The 22,379-nt window shown below is 41.5% G+C and overlaps 1 protein-coding gene across 1 annotated transcript in view; it reads left to right on the top strand.

Annotated features, from left to right (window-relative positions):
• The first annotated feature begins 9,596 nt into the window (after positions 1 to 9,596).
• The window catches only part of LOC110528816 (low-density lipoprotein receptor-related protein 1B), a 159,807-nt gene continuing 147,024 nt past the window's right edge, over positions 9,597 to 22,379 (top strand). Inside the window, exons 1-6 of the mRNA XM_036984417.1 lie at positions 9,597 to 9,633; positions 16,252 to 16,371; positions 17,216 to 17,344; positions 19,225 to 19,485; positions 19,597 to 19,759; positions 21,241 to 21,463. Of these exons, the coding sequence (XP_036840312.1) occupies positions 9,597 to 9,633; positions 16,252 to 16,371; positions 17,216 to 17,344; positions 19,225 to 19,485; positions 19,597 to 19,759; positions 21,241 to 21,463 (933 nt within the window). The remainder of the gene's footprint in view (positions 9,634 to 16,251; positions 16,372 to 17,215; positions 17,345 to 19,224; positions 19,486 to 19,596; positions 19,760 to 21,240; positions 21,464 to 22,379) is intronic.

The following is a 22,379-nucleotide window of genomic DNA, read 5'->3' as shown; positions in this document are numbered from 1 at the left end:
TGTGACAAGGGCGGTTGCATGCAAGCTGACTCCGGTCGTCAGTCAAACAGTGTTTCCTCCGACACATTGGTGCAACTGATATCTGGATTAAGCGAGCAGAGTGATAAGAAGTAGGCGGACAGGTGGGTCATGTTTCGCAGGATGCGTATCCCAATCGTCGCATCTTCCGAGCCCATTGAGGAGTTGCAGAAATGACCCAAGGGACCTGATTTTGTGTGGAAACAGGGTTAAACAATAGCACTGTGACAGGAGACCCCCCTGGGAATACCAGGTGCAGTAACAAACAAAAAAACATTTAAATAATAAATACAAAAGTTAACTGGTGATTTAGGTGATGATTGGGGAAAATAATTATGACCATGTGGTATGCTGGCATAGTTACATCCTCCAAATCAGTCTGGAAGTTACTTCTATTCTGAGGACATTGAAAATTGGTGCGCTTGGTGAGAATTTGGTAACTAATAATTTCTTGATTCTTTATTTTGTATATATATATATATATAGTATATACAGTTGAAGTCGAAGTTTGCATACAGTTTGCATAAACTCAGTTTTTCACAGTTCCTGACATTTAATCGTAGTAAAAATTGTCTGTCTTAGGTCAGTTAGGATCTCCATTTTATTTTAAGAATGTGAAATGTCAGAATAATAGTTGAAATAATTATTTATTTTAGCTTGTATTTCTCGCATCACATTCCCAGTGGGTCTGTCACGGCTTCTATGAGTAGTGGGTGGAGAAGTCAGGCGCAGAGAGCAGGGTAGTTCACAAGATGTGGATTTTTATTTTCCAAAAACCCAGAGAGACGGTCACGCCACACACACAAGGGCGCGTAAAGACCCAGTCCAAATAACAGGACAAAACTGACCGGAAAAATAAATACCACAAAAAATTATCACACACCATAAACAGAAAAACAAGCCCGCACAAAAGCCGAAGCGCCGCCCAAACAGGAAGAGGCACCATCTTCGGCGGGATTCGTGACAGGGTCAGAAGTTTACATACACTCAATTAGTATTTGGTAGCGTTGCCTTGAAATTGTTTAACTTGGGTCAAACGTTTTGGGTAGCCTTCCACAAGCTTCCCACAATATGTGAATTGTATGTGAATTATGTGAATTCTGGCCCATTCCTCCAGACAGAGCTGGTGTAACTGAGTCAGGTTTTCTATAGGATTTTCAACAGGATTGAGGTCAGTGCTTTGTGATGGCCACTCCAATACCTTGACTTTGTTGTCATTGAGCCATTTTGCCACAACTTTGGAAGTATGCTTGGGGTCATTGTCCATTTGGAAGACCCATTTGCGACCAAGCTTTAACTTCCTGACTGATGTCTTGAGATGTTGCTTCAATATATCCACATAATTTTCCTTTCCTCATGATGCCATCTATTTTGTGAAGTGCACCAGTCCCTCCTGCAGCAAAGCACCCCCACAAAATGAAGCTGCCACCCCCTTGCTCCACGGTTGGGATGGTATTCTTCAGCTTGCAAGCCTCACCCTTTTTCCTGCAAACATAACAATGGTCATTATGGCCAAACAGTTGTATTTTTGTTTCATCAGACCAGAGGACATTTCTCCAGAAAGTACAAACTTTGTCCCCATGTGCAGTTGCAAACCGTAGTCTGTCTTTTTTATGGCAGTTTTGGAACAGTGGCTTCTTCCTTGCTGAGCAGCCTTTCAGGTTATGTCGATATAGTACCCGTTTGACTTTGGATATAGATACTTTTGTACCTGTTTCCTCCAACATCTTCACAGGGTCCTTTGCTGTTGTTCTGGGATTGATTTTCACTTTTCACACCAAAGTATGTTCATCTCTAGGAGACAGAACGTGTCTCTTTCCTGAGCGGTATGACGGTTGCGTGGTCCTATGGTGTTCATAATTAGCCTATCAGAAGCTACTAAAGCCATGACATAATTTCCTGGAATTTTCCAAGCTGTTTAAAGGTACAGTCAACTTAGTGTATATAAACTTCTGACCCACTGGAATTGTGATACAGTGAATTATAAGTGAAATAATCTGTCTGCTAACATTTGTTGGAAAAATGTCAGAACCGACTTGCCAAAATTTGTGGATTGATTAAGTTTGAATGAATCAAGCCTAAGTGTATCTAAACTTCTGACTTCAGCTGTATATATATATATATATATATATATAAATAAATTGGTGCTATATACGGTACATCTATACAGTGCCTTGCGAAAGTATTCGGCCCCCTTGAACTTTGCGACCTTTTGCCACATTTCAGGCTTCAAACATAAAGATATAAAACTGTATTTTTTTTGTGAAGAATCAACAACAAGTGGGACACAATCATGAAGTGGAACGACATTTATTGGATATTTCAAACTTTTTTAACAAATCAAAAACTGAAAAATTGGCCGTGCAAAATTATTCAGCCCCCTTAAGTTAATACTTTGTAGCGCCACCTTTTGCTGCGATTACAGCTGTAAGTCGCTTGGGGTATGTCTCTATCAGTTTTGCACATCGAGAGACTGAATTTTTTTCCCATTCCTCCTTGCAAAACAGCTCGAGCTCAGTGAGGTTGGATGGAGAGCATTTGTGAACAGCAGTTTTTAGTTCTTTCCACAGATTCTCGATTGGATTCAGGTCTGGACTTTGACTTGGCCATTCTAACACCTCGATATGTTTATTTTTTAACCATTCCATTGTAGATTTTGCTTTATGTTTTGGATCATTGTCTTGTTGGAAGACAAATCTCCGTCCCAGTCTCAGGTCTTTTGCAGACTCCATCAGGTTCTTCCAGAATGGTCCTGTATTTGGCTCCATCCATCTTCCCATCTATTTTAACCATCTTCCCTGTCCCTGCTGAAGAAAAGCAGGCCCAAACCATGATGCTGCCACCACCATGTTTGACAGTGGGGATGGTGTGTTCAGCTGTGTTGCTATTACGTCAAACATAACTTTTGCATTGTGGCCAAAAAGTTCAATTTTGGTTTCATCTGACCAGAGCACATTCTTCCACATGTTTGGTGTGTCTCCCAGGTGGCTTGTGGCAAACTTTAAACAACACTTTTTATGGATATCTTTAAGAAATGGCTTTCTTCTTGCCACTCTTCCATAAAGGCCAGATTTGTGCAATATACTGATTGTTGTCCTATGGACAGAGTCTCCCACCTCAGCTGTAGATCTCTGCAGTTCATCCAGAGTGATCATGGGCCTCTTGGCTGCAGCTCTGATCAGTCTTCTCCTTGTATGAGCTGAAAGTTTAGAGGGACGGCCAGGTCTTGGTAGATTTGCAGTGGTCTGATACTCCTTCCATTTCAATATTATCGCTTGCACAGTGCTCCTTGGGATGTTTAAAGCTTGGGAAATCTTTTTGTATCCAAATCCGGCTTTAAACTTCTTCACAACAGTATGTCGGACCTGCCTGGTGTGTTCCTTGTTCTTCATGATGCTCTCTGCGCTTTTAACGGACCTCTGAGACTATCACAGTGCAGGTGCATTTATACGGAGACTTGATTACACACAGGTGGATTGTATTTATCATCATTAGTCATTTAGGTCAACATTGGATCATTCAGAGATCCTCACTGAACTTCTGGAGAGAGTTTGCTGCACTGAAAGTAAAGGGGCTGAATAATTTTGCACGCCCAATTTTTCAGTTTTTGATTTGTTAAAAAAATTTGAAATATCCAATAAATGTTGTTCCACTTCATGATTGTGTCCCACTTGTTGTTGATTCTTCACAAAAAAATACAGCTTTATATCTTTATGTTTGAAGCCTGAAATGTGGCAAAAGGTCGCAAAGTTCAAGGGGGCCGAATACTTTCGCAAGGCACTGTATGTATATATATATATATATATATATATATATATATATATATATACAGCATATAGCACCAATTTATACTGGCAGCTTAAGTGATTCAAATCCAATCCTGCATTCTGAACAGCCAAAAAGCACATGGAATTGGATATTTCAAAACACATTTCAAACCACCTCCATAAACCACCTGATTCCTAATCAGATTTAAATCAGATTTATTTGCCCTCAAGTGTTTTTTTGACTGTTATTTGGCATATCTTGTTGCTTTCTAGTTCTGTTGACAGTTTTGAAAAGTACGCGTGGCAGCTATCTAGCTAGGTTATTGTTTACAAACCCATTAGTGAATGTGCTAGAAAGTTAAACAGCTACCTAGCTATCTAGTTGACTGCTGTGGCTAGCCAAAAAGGACTTGTTTTGAAAGTTGGATCATTTTATCCTTTGAGGCTTGAAATGTGTTCTTACACTATGATGTTGAACATTCAAAGTAACTTGTAAATGTCCATGGCAGCCATTGTTGTCACCTTAGCTTACTACATAACTTCTGAGTGATAGGAAGCGCAAGCTCCACCACCAATCAGCCTACACCAGTGTTCACACACCCGTATTTTCTAAGGCAACTAGTGTAGACAAGTCAGCAAATAACTGTTGTCTGAACACACACAAATCCGATTTGGTTACTTGTAACTTGCTGTTTGGACAGTCAGTATTCCAAAACTGATTTGAAAAACAAAACGGATTTGAGCATTAAGGCCTGCAGTGTGAACAAGGCTTAAGAGTCCTCAGTCAACCTTAGTGTAAAAGACTGTTCTTCAAACCTGAACGGCATCTTTGATCGTTTGAATGATTCATCATGTGCTATGACACTGCAATCACATTACCATATTCATGATACTGAGGATTATTTTTAGCTAGGACTAGGCGACTTCTTTCAAGGAAACATCTTTATCGTGACTTTGTTAAGCAGAATGGTGCAGTAATTGCAGGAAACTATGATATGTGTTTCATAAACAGCTATGGCTATTGTACAAAGCCTACAAAGGATACCATTTTTTTTACAACTTAACCTCGAAGGTTGCCATATGTCTTACTTGTTCTGTGAAACACTTAAAACACCGCAGCAACAACAACAACAAAACCGTTGCAGGTGTTGCGGAAAAGAGATGTATAGAAAGCCTCACTGTGAACTCTTTCATCTCCCAGTGGAAATAATCAACTACAGTATTCTGCTCTGCCCACTTTTCCCCGTTTCTCCTCTGATGAATACAAAAGAAGTTGAATAAATACTGCATTCGCAGAATAGAGTTAAGAATAGGAATGTACAAAGACAGAATAAACTGGCATTTTATTTAAAAAAAGACATAGAATAAACTGCCAACTTAAAAGAGTAAGTGAGGCTACAGAGAGAGCACTTAATGGATCCTGCCGTGTAGAGTAAGTGAGGCGGAGGAAAATATCTCCATCTATTTTGTTAAGGCACGACAAGCAGGCGGCGACAAGTAGAGAAGTTGGTTTACTGCTTTATGCTGTATCGTTAGAGCAGAAGACGTGATAGAAAATACATCCAGATTGACCAATTATCTGTGAATAATGGTCCAATAAGCCACATTGTAACTTATGTAAAGGGATGAGGATGCATTGTGTTTAAGTTACTCCTTAAGTCTATGGGCCCTAAACAGTCTCTAAAAAGAGCATACTGTACAAACACTGTGATTGGATACAAAAGTGCATTAGCTCCACTCAGCTCCTCATCTTCGGTCGTTTCTGTTGGCATGAGTGGCTTATTTATGGTCTGAGGACGACAATAGCAGATGGGACATTAGCAACTAATCATAAGAGATCAGTGAGTGAGTTAAGAGGTTTTACTCAAGAGTACAGCCATGCACTCCCAATGAAAGGCAAAGCGGGAGAGATGCAATGCACGTTTCCAAGGAAACATGAGACATTACAATGCACTGAGAATATCTCATCACCCTAATGTTACTTTAGATAGTTGTAATGTGTTTTTTTATTTTTAAAAATGTATTCAAATTTTACAAAATGTACAGTCATGGCCAAACGTTTTGAGAATGACACAAATATACATTTTCACAAAGTCTGCTGCTCCAGTGTCTTTAGATATTTTTGTCAGATGTTACTATGGAATACTGAAGTATCATTACAAGCATTTCATAAGTGTCATTGGCTTTTATTGACAATTACATGAAGTTGATGCAAAGAGTCAATATTTGCAGTGTTGACCCTTCTTTTTCAAGACCTCTGCAATCCGCCCTGGCATACTGTCAATTAACTCCTGACCGATGGCAGCCCATTCATGCATATTCAATGCTTGGAGTTTGTCAGGTTCTGACCTTAGTTCCTTTGTTTTGTCTTTGTTTGAGTATGGTCAGGGCGTGAGTTGGGTGGGAAGTCTATGTGTGTTTTTCTATGTTGGGGTTTTGAGTTCGGCCTAGTATGGTTCTCAATCAGAGGCAGCTGTCAATCATTGTCCCTGATTGAGAATCATACTTAGGTAGCCTGGGTTTCACTTTTGGTTTGTGGGTGTTTTGGCCACACGGTACTGTTTCGGTTTTCGTTTTGTTCACATCGTTTATTGTTTTGTATTTGAGTGTCCAGTTCGTTTTGAATAAATCATCATGAACACTTACACGCTGCGCTTTGATCCGATCCTTCTTCCACCTCTGAATGCCGTTACAGAGTTTGTCAGAATTTGTGGGTTTTTGTTTGTCCACCCGCCTCTTGAGGATTGACCACACGTTCTAAATGGGATTAAGGTCTGGGGAGTTTCCTGGCCATGGACCCAAAATATTGATGTTTTGTTCCCTGAGCCACTTAGTTATCACTTTTGCCTTATGGCAAGGTGCTCCATCATGCTGGACAAGGCATTGTTCGTCACCAAACTGTTGCTGGATGGTTGGGAGAAGTTGCTCTCGGAGTATATGTTGGTACCATTCTTTATTCATGGCTGTGTTCTTAGGCAAAATTGTGAGTGAGCCCACTCCCTTGGCTGAGAAGCAAACCCACACATGAATGGTCTCGGGATGCTTTACTGTTGGCATGACACAGGACTGATGGTAGCTCTCACCTTGTCTTCTCCGGACAAGCTTTTTTCCGGATGCCCCAAACAATCGGAAAGGGGATTCATCAGAGAAAATGACTTTACCCCAGTCCTCAGCAGTCCAATCCCTGTACCTTTTACAGAATATCAGTCTGTCCCTGATGTTTTTCCTGGAGAGATGTGGCTTCTTTGCTGCCCTTCTTGACACCAGGTCATCCTCCAAAAGTCTTCACCTCACTGTGTGTGCAGATGCACTCATACCTGCGTGCTGGCATTCCTGAGCAAGCTATGTACTGGTGGTGCCTCGATCCCGCAGCCGAATGAACTTTAGGAGACGGTCCTGGCGCTTGCTGGACTTTCTTGGGCGCCCTGAAGCCTTCTTCACAACAATTGAACTGCTCTCCTTGAAGTTGTTGATGATCCGATAAATGGTTGATTTAGGTGCAATCTTACTGGCAGCAATATCCTTGCCTGTGAAGCCCTTTTTGTGCAAAGCATTGATGACGGCACGTGTTTCCTTGCAGGTAACCATGGCTGACAGAGGAAGAACAATGATTCCAAGCACCATCCTCCTTTTGAAGCTTCCAGTCTGTTATTCGAACTCAATCAACATGACAGAGTGATCTCCTGTGTTAACGAGAGAATCACTGACATGATGTCAGCTGGTCCTTTTGTGGCAGGGCTGAAATGCAGTGGGGATGTTTTGGGGGGATTCAGTTTATTTGCATGGCAAAGAGGGACTTTGCAATTCATCTGATAACTTCATAACATTCTGGAGTATATGCAAATTGCCATCATACAGACTGAGGCAATAGACTTTGTGAAAATTCATGTGTGTCATTCTCAAAACTTTTGGCCACGACTGTATATCAATGTAAGTACAAAGATTTGACCATATCCCAACCACCCTTTTTCCCTCCCTCCCTCCCTCCCTCCCTTCCACCACATAACATATCCACCCGACCCCCCCCCCTACTCCCTTCCCTACCTCTCCGCCCTACCCCTTCCACCCACCTCAATTCCTTCCTTCCTTCCCTCCCAACCACCCACCCCCAACCCCCTCCCAACCACCCACCCCGATCACCCCATATAGCCAACCCACCCCACACCCACCCTCAATTCGGTCCTAGAAAACAACAATTCTACAGAGATATCACAACAAATAAACAGTCGAGAATACAGGGGGAAAAAAATATACAAACAACTCAATACAGTTTCCAAATACAAAAACAGAAATAAATAAATGATCAGTAAACCTTAGACAAACGTGCTTGGACTGGATAGTATTCTATTGATGACTGTACCTATTATGTAATGACGACTGGTAAATGCCTTCTGGGAAACCTTAAAGCATCTCATCAGAGGGGAGCCTCTGCAAGCCTTTAACGTATGATATAAATGGTTGCCATTTTCTAACAAATGTATCATTGGAATCCCTAAGAGAATCATTCATTTTCTCAAGCTTTAGGAAGAACATTACATCGTTGAGCCATTGAGAAGTAGAGGGGGGCTGAGCAGACTTCCACGGGAGAAGAGTTCTACGTCGAGCTAGTAAGGATGTAAAAGCAACAATATGGGCATGTTTGGGGTCCAAGGAGAACAAGTCTTACGCAATACCAGAAACAGCTATCAAGGGACACGGCTGCAGGTTTATTTCAAGCACATCAGACATAGCTATAAAAATAGAATCCCAGCAATCTTGTAGTTTAGACCATTGAATGCACATGTGACTACGGTCACATGGTGAGACATGACATCTATCACACTCATCATTTTCATTTGGATGTATTTCAGACAATCTGGATTTGTAAAAATGCACTGTATGTAAAACCTTCAATTGTTTTGAACTGCCAAGACTCTATCAATCGCCTCATCCCACCACTCCTGTGTAAATTCAACACCCATTTCCCATTGCCAAGCAGATTTAGTTTTGTTGGTGGAGTGTTTGTCCAATGACAAAATATGCAGATATATCTGAGAAATGACTGCTTTCTATCGAGGTAATAGAGTCAATATGCTATCCCAGGGTTGGCAAGGGGGTGGAGCAGGGAAGCCAGAAAATTGGGAGGAGACACAATGCCTAATTGGAAGGTAACAGAAAATGTGAGATGGAGGCAAAGAGTATTTAGAGGCCAGGTTGGGAAAACTAGAAAAAATACTATAAAAGTCTTGGAAGGACTTAATACCTTTCCTTTACCAAAAAACTTTGGTAAAAGCAATGGGATAGATTGAAATAGATAAAGGAATTTGGGTGAACTGTTCATTTTTACAGCATCAATCCTTCCTATAAGTGATAGTGGTAAGCTACCCCATCTCTGAAAATCAGTTTTAATTTGAGCAAATAGGGGATCAAAGTTTGCAGAAAAAAGAGCATGTAATGAACGAGTTACGTTCACTCCAAGGTATTTGAAACCAGAGTGGCTAAGCTGAAAGGGCAAGTCTGCCTGCTGGAGCTGTTGCGCTTCTGGATTGATTGGGAAGCACTCATTTTTCTGGAGATTCAGCTTGTAACCGGAGGAGCCAAAGTTCTCCAGAATAGAAAGGATAGAAGGTAAACTGGTTACAGGGTTATTTACATAGGTTATCATTATATACAGATGATTGATACTCTATGTTCAAATCCTTCCCGTGCTACACCCTGGAAAGAGGAGGATGCCCGTAAAGCTACTGAAAAGGGCTAAATGGCGATGGCAGATCATAAAGGGGACAGTGGGCAGCCTTGGCGTGTCCCACATCCCAGGGCAAAATAATCAGAATGGGCATCACTGGTACAGGCACTGGCCTGGGGAGAGGTATACAATAGACCAGGGGTGTCAAAGTCAAATGGACGGAGGGCCAAATAAAAAAATCAGCTACAAGACGAGGGCCGGACTGTTCGAATGTTCATTGAAAAATTTTTAAATGACGCATATAGTCTAGTGAACCTAATTGAACCTACTGAAAACCTAACAAATATATTACAATATGATCAGATAAATAAAGCAATATTTTCTTATGGCTCTGTCAGTAATCTTTAATTTTCAACAGACACAAAAGACAAATTTCCTTTATATAAATATCCCCATAACATGAACATTAAATGAAAGAAACCGGTATTCAAGGCACCATCAGTAGACTATATTTTCTATTTTAGCAAAAGTGGGCTAAATTTACTTCAAAGAAAAAACAATAATAGCAATTTTCTATCATCCACTCAACTGAAATATTTTTAAAATATAATTGGATTGAAATACAAAAAAATAAAGTGCAAAAATCTATTAATCAAAAACAACACTTTGTTTAAGGAGAAGTAACATGCAGTGAAAACAAATATTAAATTTTAACTTTTAAACTTGAACTGAGTAAAAACTCTAAATATGTGATTGCACAGTAATGTTCACTTGTTTGAGGTTGAGGGTGATACTTGGTGGTGTCCCATCTTTTCCACAAGTTCATCAATGTTCGGGGTAAGGCTCTGAGCTGAAGAAATCCTCAGAATTGAGTGGAGGTGTTCAGCAGTAAGTCGACTTCTGTGTGATGTTTTGTTCAGGTTCATCAAAGAAAACAGTTGTTCACACAGGTATGTGCTGCCAAACATAGACAACGTTTGAGCAGCCTGGATGCGCAGCTGGGGCATTGTGCCGGGGAGGAAACGGGCGAACTCCGCAGCACCCACTGCCGCATATTTTGCCCTCAGTGCATCATTGCATTGGAGGTCAATCAACTCCATTTGGAGGTTTGGTGGTGAGCTTTCCACGTCAACAGCAAATGGGTTACCGAGCAGTTCCAACCTGCTTTTTTGTGCTTCAAAGTCAGCAAATCGGCGTCGAAAGTCAGCGGCAAGCATACCTATTTTATCAGCCAACTGTGTGCTCGGGAACGCACTGGTAGAGAGCTTCTCTTTCATGGTCTGGCAGCTGGGAAAGTGGCTCAAATTTTCTTTCCGCATCTGCGTCTCCCACAGAGTCAGTTTGGTTTTAAATGCCTTCACTGTACTGTACATATCAGAGATGACACGATCCCGACCCTGCAGCTGCAAGTTTATTGCATTCAGATGACTCGTAATGTCACACAGAAAAGCCATTTCACACAGAAACATTTCGTCTCGGAGTTGTGTTGTGTCTTTCCCTTTGCTGTCCAAGAACAGACAAATCTCCTCACGAAGCTCGAAACATCTTTGAAGCACCTTTCCCTGGCTTAGCCATCGCACCTCTGTGTGATAAGGCAAATCACCATGCTCCGTTTCTAACTCCGTCAGAAATGCCTTGAACTGGCGGTGATTCAAACCTTTGGCTCTGATAAAGTTAACTGTGCGCGTGATGATGCTCATTACATGCTCCATTTTCAAGGCTTTACCGCACAACGCTTCCTGGTGTATGATACAATGATAAGCTGTCAGCTCACCTGTCGCGTTTTCCTCTTGCATCTTTTCCCGTATCTTCGCCACCAGTCCGCTCCTGTGTCCACACATCGCAGGTGCTCCGTCGGTTGTCAAACCCACGAGTTTTTCCCAAGGCAGCTCCATCTCATTTACACATCTTGACACCTCTTCATACAAATCATGCCCCGTAGTTGTGCCATGCATAGGACGTAAAGCCAAAAACTCCTCTGTCACGCTTAGGTTGGAGTCCACTCCGCGGATGAAAATTGACAACTGGGCAATGTCAGAAATGTCGGTGCTCTCATCCACAGCCAAGGAATATGCAATAAAATCTTTTCCCTTTTTCACAAGCTGCTCTTTTAGATTGATGGACAACTGGTCTACTCTCTCGGCAATGGTGTTTCTGCTCAGACTCACATTTAAAAAGAGTTGCCTTTTTTCTGGGCAAACTTCGTCACAAACTTTAATCATGCAGTTTTTGATGAAATCCCCCTCCGTAAATGGCCGGGCTGATTTAGCGATCTCTTCTGCCAAAATAAAACTGGCCTTGACAGCAGCCTGGCCTTGTGATTTGGCTTTTTTGAACAGAGCCTGTCGAGATTTGAGGCCTCGTTTTAATTCCTCTGCCTTTTGTAGCCTTTGTTCCATGTCCATATTCTTGTTTTTGTCCGCGTGTTTCGTTTCATAATGTCGTCTCAGATTATACTCTTTCAGTACCGCCACACTTTCTCCACACAGAAGACACACAGGTTTTCCAGCTACCTTCGTGAACATATACTCCGACTCCCACCTTGTTTGAAACCCCCGGTTCTCAGTATCCACCTTCCGTTTTGCCATTTTTGATGGGTATCTGAAAGTTAATTTTACTGTGATGCTGACGACTGCTGTGCCAATAAATATTGAAATGAAGCAGCCTACTGCTCGGTGCGTCACCTTTGCATTGTGGGAAATGTAGTATTGGTGCGTGTAAAAGATCTGCGGGCTGCCGGCTTGCTGCGGGCCGGTTCTAATAATAAATCAAGATCATCCCAGGGGCCGTAAAAAACCTTCTTGCGGGCCGGATGTGGCCCGCGGGCCTTGACTCTGACATATGTGCAATAGACGGATCCTTGAGCAAAAATGTGTCCCCAAATCCACATTTTTTAAGAACAGCAAATAGGTACTCCCATTCAGTTCTATCGAATACCTTCTCTGCGTCTAGGGAGATTACCACCTCAGGGGAGTTGGAGAATTGTTTACAATAAATAATGTTAAACAGCATTCAAATGTTAAAACATGAATATCTGTCCTTTATAAAGCCGCTTTGTTCCTGTGATATGAGTCTTGGTAAAACTACTTCCAGACGCCTCGCTATCACCTTCGCCAGCACCTTTACATCCACATTAAGGAGCCTTAGGGGCCTAATTGAAGAACAGGAAGTGGGGTCTTTCCCCTTCTTAAGGAGAAACCTGTGTTAGGGTAGGTGGCAACGAGCCACGTTCAAGTGATTCATTATACATAGATAAAAGTAAAGGGGCTAACTTGGTATAGCATTTCTTGAAGAACTCAGTTGGAAACCTATAAGGCCTTGTAGCTTTGCTGCTCTGCATTGACTTGATAGACTGAATAACTTCTTCAATGCCCGAGAGGGGAATCAAGGTCATCTGCAGTTTCAGCCTCAACAGTGGGAGTCTCCAGTTCACCCAAAAATGTAGCCATATTGTCAGTATCTGATGGAAATTCAGACATATGCAGGGAGGAATAGAAAGATGTGAAGGTGTCATTGATCCCCTTAGAGTCAGAAATCAAGCTATGAGAGGAATCTTTAATTTGGGGAATCAGACATGTAGCAGCTCTGCATTTTAATTGGAGTGTGAGCAGACGACTTGCCCAGTCGCTATGTTCATAGTAGGTTCCACTAGCAATAGTAACCGTTCTGCATCTGTAGTAGACAAGAGATTGAATTCAGATTGTAAATTCAAGCTTTATTCCAAGATAAAAACTTTATAGGACTAGGACTACCTATTTCCATATACTATTATTCGTGTTGTTAGCCATCTAAAATATTGAAATGAAAAAGGTGTGAAAACAGACCAAGCATTTGCAAAGATAACAGAAGATAACAGAGACAACTGATGAAAAAAGCAACGATAGAAACCAAACCAAACCAAAAAATATATAAAAAAATGTGACCAAACAAATCACTCCCCCTCCACTCCCACCCAAACCCAAAGTCTCCTTCCCCAGCAAATGGAGACGGCAGGATGAAGTTGGCACAGCATCGGTGCATATAAACAGAAAACCTTCCTATCCTAACGCGGAGAGGCTCCATAGCACCAGTAGTGAAATACATTTGAAAAGGCATTCACAAAACGGTAAAGTAGGTCAACCAAAACAAAGACCCCATAACAGTGGATCGGAACTTTCCTGACTCAGCGAGTCTTCAATCAGTGCAACAAGTACAATGGAAGGCCAAATAAGTGTCCCACAGTATGTTACCCTATTACAAAAAAGAAAAGGGGCCAAGTGTCTGTACATGTACGAATGATCAATAGGGCGTAATAAAGTGGTGAAAAGTCCTTCAGTAAGTATCGAGAAAAAAAAAGAACAAATTAAACAAAGGAAAGCTCTGCTGAGTGGCAATGTAATTTCCGAGACCAGAAACGTACGGAGGTTCAGAAGAAGTCTGGGGAGTGTGACCGCATGAGTCTCTGTAACGGTTGGACTGAAGTCGGCGCCATTACCATTCACATTTGCCATCGCAGTTGAAACGTTAGTTACAGGTCTTCTGCTCCTCAGGTCGTGTGACATTTGAATCAAAAAAGTTAACTCATGAACTCACCAATCAAATATCATATATAAGAAAGTGGAATGCAAAATACAAATTTGGCAAAATTAACCATTGCGTAAGAGCCTCGTCCACAAGCTTCTTGTCCATTCACATATTAAACCGGAAGCCATAGTGGTGTGTTGGCATTCTATCCAATATATACAAAACATCTTGACTAGTTTAGATTTACAGATTATGTTCTTAATGTATAAATTAATCTTAAGTGAAAATATAGTGAAAAGTTAAGTAACGCTAGGCATTATTTGCCTCTCTGATTCCTGATAATGTAGCTTGGCTGTGAAACAGGCCATTAAACAAGACACCTGACAGGGTGTGAGCCTCCCCTGCGCTCCGCTGCCATGGCGCTGTGGTAAATTTACAGCCACATAACTCACACAGTGAATCCTCAAGATGATTCCGCCATCGTCGTGCTCCACTAACCAGAGACCAGACACAGGACCAGACACAAGTGTTTGCTATGGGAATCAGTAAACAAGATATAGAGCTGTTGGGGTTGGGGTTGATGGGGCTGCCTGGGGTTGATGGGGCTGCTGTGGGGCTGAGGTCTAGGACGCTGGCCCCCTGAGGTGATCCATCTCACCACCTAGGAGAGGGTCACTATAAACTACAGTACTTTATTTTTTAAAAAATTTTTCACCTTTATTTAACCAGGTAGGCTAGTTAAGAACAACTTCTCATTTGCAACTGTGACCTGGCCAAGATAAAGCACAGCAGTTCGACACAAACAACAACACAGAGTTACACATGGAATAAACAAAAAAAAAAAGTCTATATACAGTGAGTGCAAACGAGGTAAGATAAGGGAGGTAAAGGCAATAAATAGGCCATAGTGGCGAAGTAATTGCAATATAGCGATTAAACACTGGAATGGTAGACGTGCAGAAGATGAATGTGCAAGTAGAGATACTGGGGTGCAGAGGAGCAAGATAAACAAATAAATACAGTATGGGGATGAGGTAGTTGGATGGGCTGTTTACAGATGGGCTTTACAACAACACTCTGAGCAAAAGCTCCCCAGTCTCCACAAGCCTCCATACAATTCCTCACAGCAGTGGAACCCTTACCCACATCCATGTCCATCCACGTGGGGGACCATCACCATCTCTGTGGGGAGTACAGACAATGGGAATTGGGGAACAGCCATATTACTCAAACACCACCAGAACAGCCATATTACTTTTCATAGAAGGAAAAGCCGCTATGACTTTTGGTCGACTCCCTAGTGGTGGTGTCCTGGTGAGGCATCATGGGAGAATGAAGAGGCTGTTTGTAATCAGTGGGAGATGGGATGGAAATGTTTCAGTACAGAAAGGTGATACTTGTATCAAAGTGAATGCATGTAAATTAAAGTGAAGTTCACTGACAGTAATTGATTTATAAACGCTGTGTGTGATAGCGTTCTTGCCTGCTTGACATAAACAGATATAACTCTGCTTCACACTCCCAAGGTCAGCCACTGACAGGTTTATGAGGAAATAAACGCTTTTGAATGATAATTTGGGTATTGAAGTCATTGCAATTTGTGGCAGTGGCACATGTTGTGCAAGAATATAAATCACTGAAATTTTACCACCAATTTGTGAAACAATAAATACAAGGTAGGTGTAGAGAGATGCTGACAGAACAGCAGGAAACCCCGTGTGTCCCAAATGGCACCTTATTCCCTATATAGTGCACTACTTTTGACCAGGGCTCTGGTCAAAATTAGTGCAACAAAGTATATAGGGATTAGGGTATATGGTGCCATTTGGGATGTAGCCTTGGACAGCTCTCTGACTGATGCATGTGATCATGAGCAGTTATTGCTGTTGGAGGAAGTAATGAATTACATACAATGGACCTTACATTTGTACTTAACTGATTTCCTGTTGACAGCAACCTTGAAGTGGCGTCTAATTCGGAGAAATGTATCAACATAAGCAGCTTTTAAACAGCAATTCACTTTCTGAAATCGCTGTGAAATAAATCATGCACACCAAATGATAAACAGCTAACAAAGATATCGGAATAATTTATTTAAAAAGGGTTTCTATGTCCTCTTTCGGGGGGGTTCAAATCTTTAACACCTCTTCCCCTTCTGCTGACATTAAGAAAGGAAATGACATTTCAACTTAGAAACTTCAAGTCTGAAAGCCCAGAGACATTAGTCATTGCTATTTCCATGGCAATGTCAACCACCTACACACGACAATGTTTTTTTTTTTTAACTTTCTCTTCCAGAGCTCCAGCCAAAGTGCCAAGAGTTGTTGTGTCAGTACGGCTGTGTCATAATGAGAAACGTGACGTTCTGCTTCTGTGCAGACGGCTTCGAGGTGGAACAGGATGGTCGAGCCTGCAGAGGTAAGGACCGACAGCCAACAATTCATCTAAATCAAAGGGATGAGTGTCGGATATTAACAAACTGATGACAAAAAAAAGAATGGTAGCGCTTTTATGTTCGACAACACAGTAAGTCATATTTGGATCATTCTGGAATAACTGCTAAATGGACACACATATATTGTACTCTGTATGTGTGAAGGTGACACTTTTGAGATTTTTGGGCCATATTAAACCAGATTTATGTACCGGAAAGTATTCAGACCCCTTCCCCTTTTCCACATTTTGTTACGTTACAGCCCTATTATAAAACTGATTACATTTAAAACAAATGTCCTCATCAATCTACACACAATACCGCATGACAAAGCGAAAACAGGTTTTTAGAAACAAAAAAACAGAAGTACTTTATTTACATAAGTATTCAGACCCTTTGCTATGAGACTCGAAATTGAGCTCAGGTGCATCCTGTTTCCATTGATCATCCTTGAGATGTTTCTACAACTTGATTGGAGTTCACCTCTCGGGTAAATTCAATTGATTGGACATCATTTGGAAAGGCACATACCTGTCTATGTAAGGTCCCACAGTTGACAGTGTATGTCGGAGCAAAAACCAAACCAGGAGGTCAAAGGAATCGTCCATAGAGCTCAGAGACAGGATCGTGTTTTTGCTTTGTCATTACGGGGTATTGTGTGTAGATTGACGAGGGGGAAAAAAACAATTCAATCCATTTTAGAATAAGGCTGTAACGTAACAAAATGTGGAACAACTTAAAGGGTCTGAATACTTTCCGAATGCACTGTATTTAGCTCATGTTTGAATGGCACTTAGCTTGTAACAACTTCCTGCCCTCTCACTGTAGATCACGACGACTGCACAGTATACGGTACATGTAGCCAGACCTGTATGAACACCTTTGGATCATATAGATGTAGCTGTACAGATGGATACATCCTACAACCCAACAGAAGGTCCTGCAAAGCCAAGACCGGTAGGATGAAGGATGTGTATCGTGGCTTTAGTATGCAGCATGTCTTTGATGGAGAGCTTTTACCTCTAGAATGTGTTGTTTCATGAAGTAAACCAAGGGGTTACCATCTAATCAATAGGAATTGAACTTTATGTTGGAGACTCATCTGGTGAACATGTATGTATATCCGAACTGTAACACGACCTGAGCTATTTCATGTCTACTTGTCTTTGCTGTTCTGTGTTACTTTGCCCCCCCTAGGGCCACAGCATAATGTGATGATTCAATCAGGTAACTTTACAATTGTCGCAGATAATACAAGAGGGGTGTTAAAAGGGAGACTACGGGATTTTTGACAATGAAACCCTTGATCTACTTCCCCAGAGTCAGATGAACTCATGGATACCGTTTTTATGTCGCTACATCCATATGAATGAGGTTAGAGGTAGTTTTGTGAGCCAACGCTAACTGGCGTTAGCGGAATGACTGGACGTCTATGGCATCTGATAGCATGCTAGCACTTACAATAGACTTCCGGGCACTGCGCTAATGCTAGTTAGCAATTGTGTTATTGTTAGTTAGTTACTTATTTCAAACTGCACGCAGAGACATTAAAAATGGCATCCACGAGTTCATCTGACAAGGGGAAGAAGATAAAGGGCTTCATTGCCAAAATCCTGAAGTGTCCCTTTAAGACATAACCATTAAAGGAAAGGATTTAGCAAGAGAGGGAACCCTGATTTATGACTAGCATTACTTCCATTACTCAAGTACCGTGTGAGCTAAACTTTCCTTGGACTGGTAAATCACACTCTTCATGGGTGAATAGAAGTCCAGGCCACGCACATACGCACCCACCCACGCTCACACACACACACCTCCTGACATTCCCATGCTTTCAGCACCCATATGTCTCCTAGGTCAATAACAGTTGTAAAACACCTGGTGACAATCCTTTGTTTACTTTCCTGCTGGATATACAGTAGTGGGCTATCCCTTAGAAAGAGATCTACAGTAGTGGGCTATCCCTTAGAAAGAGATCTACAGTAGTGGGCTATCCCTAATAAAGAGATCTACAGTAGCGGGCTATCCCTTATAAAGAGATCTACAGTAGCGGGCTATCCCTTAGAAAGAGATCTACAGTGGCGGGCTATCCCTTAGAAAGAGATCTACAGTAGTGGGCTATCCCTCAGAAAGAGATCTACAGTAGTGGGCTATCCCTCAGAAAGAGATCTACAGTAGTGGGCTATCCCTCAGAAAGAGATCTACAGTAGTGGGCTATCCCTCAGAAAGAGATCTACAGTAGCGGGCTATCCCTTAGAAAGAGATCTACAGTAGTGGGCTATCCCTTAGAAAGAGATCTACAGTAGTTGGCTATCTCTTAGAAAGAGATCTACAGTAGTGGGCTATCCCTTAGAAAGAGATCTACAGTAGTGGGCTATCCCTTAGAAAGAGATCTACAGTAGTTGGCTATCCCTTAGAAAGAGATCTACAGTAGTTGGCTTTCCCCTTTGAAATAGTCCATAAATAATGGAACCTAAACAGTGACTGGACATTACCAGTAATTGTGAAAGTGGCTGTAAATTCAATGTCCCAAACTAGTTGAATAGTGGAATACTACCATTTTAGCATGCTACTTGCACTGTAATGGTCAAAGCTATATAGACACCTGTAAAAGCTTGTCTATATCAACTTGTTACAGATAATTAATCAGAGATTTTTGGAAGCAAATTAATGTTTGCCTGATGGGTCATTAGCAGCAAACAAGTGCTTATTATAACATCATTCAGATGCTCTGTTTTGAAGTGTCTGTTGTTGGATTATATGCCGTAAGTATCCTTTAAGAATGTATGGATGGATACTAATTTCAGTCTCTCTCTCTCTCTCTCTCTCGCTCTCAGATCCTGGGGACAGACCACCTGTGTTGCTGATTGCGAGTACAGGACACATCACAGTCACACACCTCAATGGGTCGTCTATACCCAACCTAAAGCCATTGGATACTAATCAGACGATTCACACGTTGGATTTCTGTTACAAGGATGAATCGTTATGTTGGATCTCCTTTGCAAACTCCAACGGTCAGCTTTGGTGTGCCACCATGACAAAGTTAAAAGGCTTTTCACAGATGCGAAGAGTACGGATAGGAGAGAATCTAGAGAGTAAGTTTCATTCCAAATGATGTAGAAATATCTATCATAAGGGTTTGGATGTTGCTGCTCTAACAAAAAGTTTGCTCTAGTCACAATGTACTTTTTTTCATTTGGTTGTAGATGTGGAACATTTTGCCATTGACTGGCTCACAAGAAACATTTACTTTGTGGATAGAGTAAGTGAAAGAATATATGTCTGCAATGAACAAGACGACGCATGTGTCACAATAGTCGGTCTCGATCTTCAAAACCCTGGTGGAATTGCTCTAGACTCATTAATGGGGTAAGTTGAGAAATTGAGAAATGTATTTTATGCAAGGTTTTTCCTGTCTAAATATGCCTCAGCTTGCCATCAGCTGTTGTACTGGTACCAACACATATGTTTCTGTTTGATTTAAGGTTCCTTGATAGTTTTAAGGTTTTGATTTCAAGTTTTTTTTTTTTTTTACTTGAAATCAAACTGACTCAGCTCACAACATTTGACAACTCAATTTGAGTAGACCTGTATCTGTATGTGATGCAGAGCTGTACCAGTTATCAAAACCCGAGTGCTACCTCCAGCTGATAAAGAAGCTACGAGGTGCGTCCCAAATGGCACTCTGTTCTCTATATAGTGCACTACTTTTGACCAGAGCCCTATCGGCCTCGGTAAGAAAAAAAAGGTGCACTTTATAGGGAATATGATGCTGTTTGAGACAGTCTATTTTAAGGCTTAGACTTCCAAACCTGTGGTATTCCTGACTCGGATTTAAGTGGCTCCTGCACCTTAGCAGTCAGTTGCTGTTAGGAGATTGTGTTATCTTCCTGTGCCACTCACTGCACTCACACGCAACAAAGCTGCTTTGACAACATCACAGTGAGAGGGGTAATATTCCAGGACCAATGTGTTCAATTATTGATGCGATATCATCGGCAATACATTAGTTTCCCCCTTCAGGGGAAAATGACTCCCTTTCTACTCCCATGATATCTGTCAGATGACAAAAAGGAATGTAGACAGGTACTATCTAAGGATTCCATGTGTTTTCAATGGATTTCACTTAGTTCACTTAAAATGTTTTAGTGTTCTGCTTAAAATGGAGTTGGATTGTCGAAATGAATGGAAAGCGTAGAGCTGATATTGTCTCAGTCTGATACGATCTGATACATTTGTTTTGCGTAGACCGATTTACATTTTTCAAATTAGTAATTTTAGGTTTGATATGTTTTTAATAGATGAATCATACGGGATCTTTTCAAAAATAAGTGAAGGGTGAAGGTGAACTCTACATGCAGTCATACTTCTGTTCTGAAGCTCATTGTTGAAAAGAGCCTTGATGCTGAAATAAGTCATTGGCGTGTTGCATTTGGTTGACTGCACCTAGAATAGCTTTCTGATTGGTGGCATTGATTTATTTAATTACAAAACACTACTTAACTGTTCGAATGAGCTTTCAAATATGGTTGAATGAAAACCATCAATTTGCAGCACAACATTGCATGTGATAAATTCTGTATGTGACTGGCGTGTGAAATAGGAGTTACAAGGACGATTGTGATTCCACAGTTTATTTCTCCACAACACCCTTTTCCCTACTGTTTATGGGACCGTGCACATTACTCAATGTTTCAGGTTCAACGTGATAATGTCAAAGTGTCGGAGTTAGCGACAAAGCTCATTCCCATCCGTAGTCCAAACTGTAGGCCTACTGCACATTGATTCTCAATTGTGGTTGGATTCTATTAAAAACAGTTTTATACCCTGGGATTCAACTTGCTTTTCAGGAAAATGTTCTTTACGGATTCGGGGAGTACGGCCAAGTTGGAACGGTGCAATATGGACGGCACCAACAGGACCAGGATAGTGGAGAACAGAATAGAGAAGCCCACAGCTGTTACTCTGGACCTGGTTAGAAAGCTGGTCTACTGGGCAGATGCTGTCCTGGACTATATCGAAGTGGTGGACTACAATGGGAGCAACCGGCACACTGTTATCCATGAAAGCTCTGTAAGTACAGCGTGTGACAGTTGTTATCCTATGATCTGCCCATTTCCAATGTTCAATCGTGCTTTGCTTCAGAGAAACCATATACGATTTTTACCAACGGGCATGCCCGTTGGTCTCACTTTAGGGGTAGTTTGTGAGGACTCAATAAGATAGTCCAAGTGACAGAGCCTTTGGTTAAGTCGTGGAGTAGATACTCTGCCGAGTGTGGACATTCTTTGACCCTCCCTTTTTTTACATAGAGACAGCGGTTACGTCCCAAATGGCATCCTATTCTGCTCTACAGAGAGAGGGAGTAGGGTTGAAAGAGATGCAACCGATGCTACTGTACATTTCTGCTGCTGCTGTATCCCCTTGTCACAGCCTTTTCCAATGGATTTACAATGGAGTGGAGGAGCAGGCCCAGCTAGCACATTTGGCTTCCAATTGGTTCTGGGAACAAAGCCATAAGTGAAAATGTTTCCTCTTCTGGGGACACACATTTGCAGGTTGCCGGAAGGTTCCCGAGAATGTTTTATTATGGTTTTCTAAACGATAGGTTATTTGAAGGTAATTAAATCATGTTCTGAGAACGTGTTTCAAATAAGACTTTTAATGACACTGCTAGCTTAGTTTTGGGTTAACTGTCTTGAACTCCAAGCACAGATAGAACATGCAAACACACGTCTTTTTTCTCATCGGTGACATTCAAACCTTCTGTTTTCTATCCGTGGAATTATTCCACTGTGATAAAACAGCTAGTGTAGCATGCCGTGTTTTATTTAACTCAGACGAAGCTGTTCATTTTAGTCGAATCAAACAGACCCCGTTTCAAAGGAAACAATCACTTATTAGGATCAGGTTGTGGCCAATTACACAGCTGAACGGAATGTATGTGTTAAATAACATGCTCAGAACTTTCTTTGAATACTACTCATGT

The sequence above is a fragment of the Oncorhynchus mykiss genome, chromosome 7 (assembly GCF_013265735.2).
Source record: "Oncorhynchus mykiss isolate Arlee chromosome 7, USDA_OmykA_1.1, whole genome shotgun sequence".
Classification (NCBI taxonomy): Eukaryota; Metazoa; Chordata; class Actinopteri; order Salmoniformes; family Salmonidae; genus Oncorhynchus; species Oncorhynchus mykiss.
Note: the sequence above shows the minus strand (reverse complement) of the source record. Positions and strands in the feature narration are given on the sequence as shown.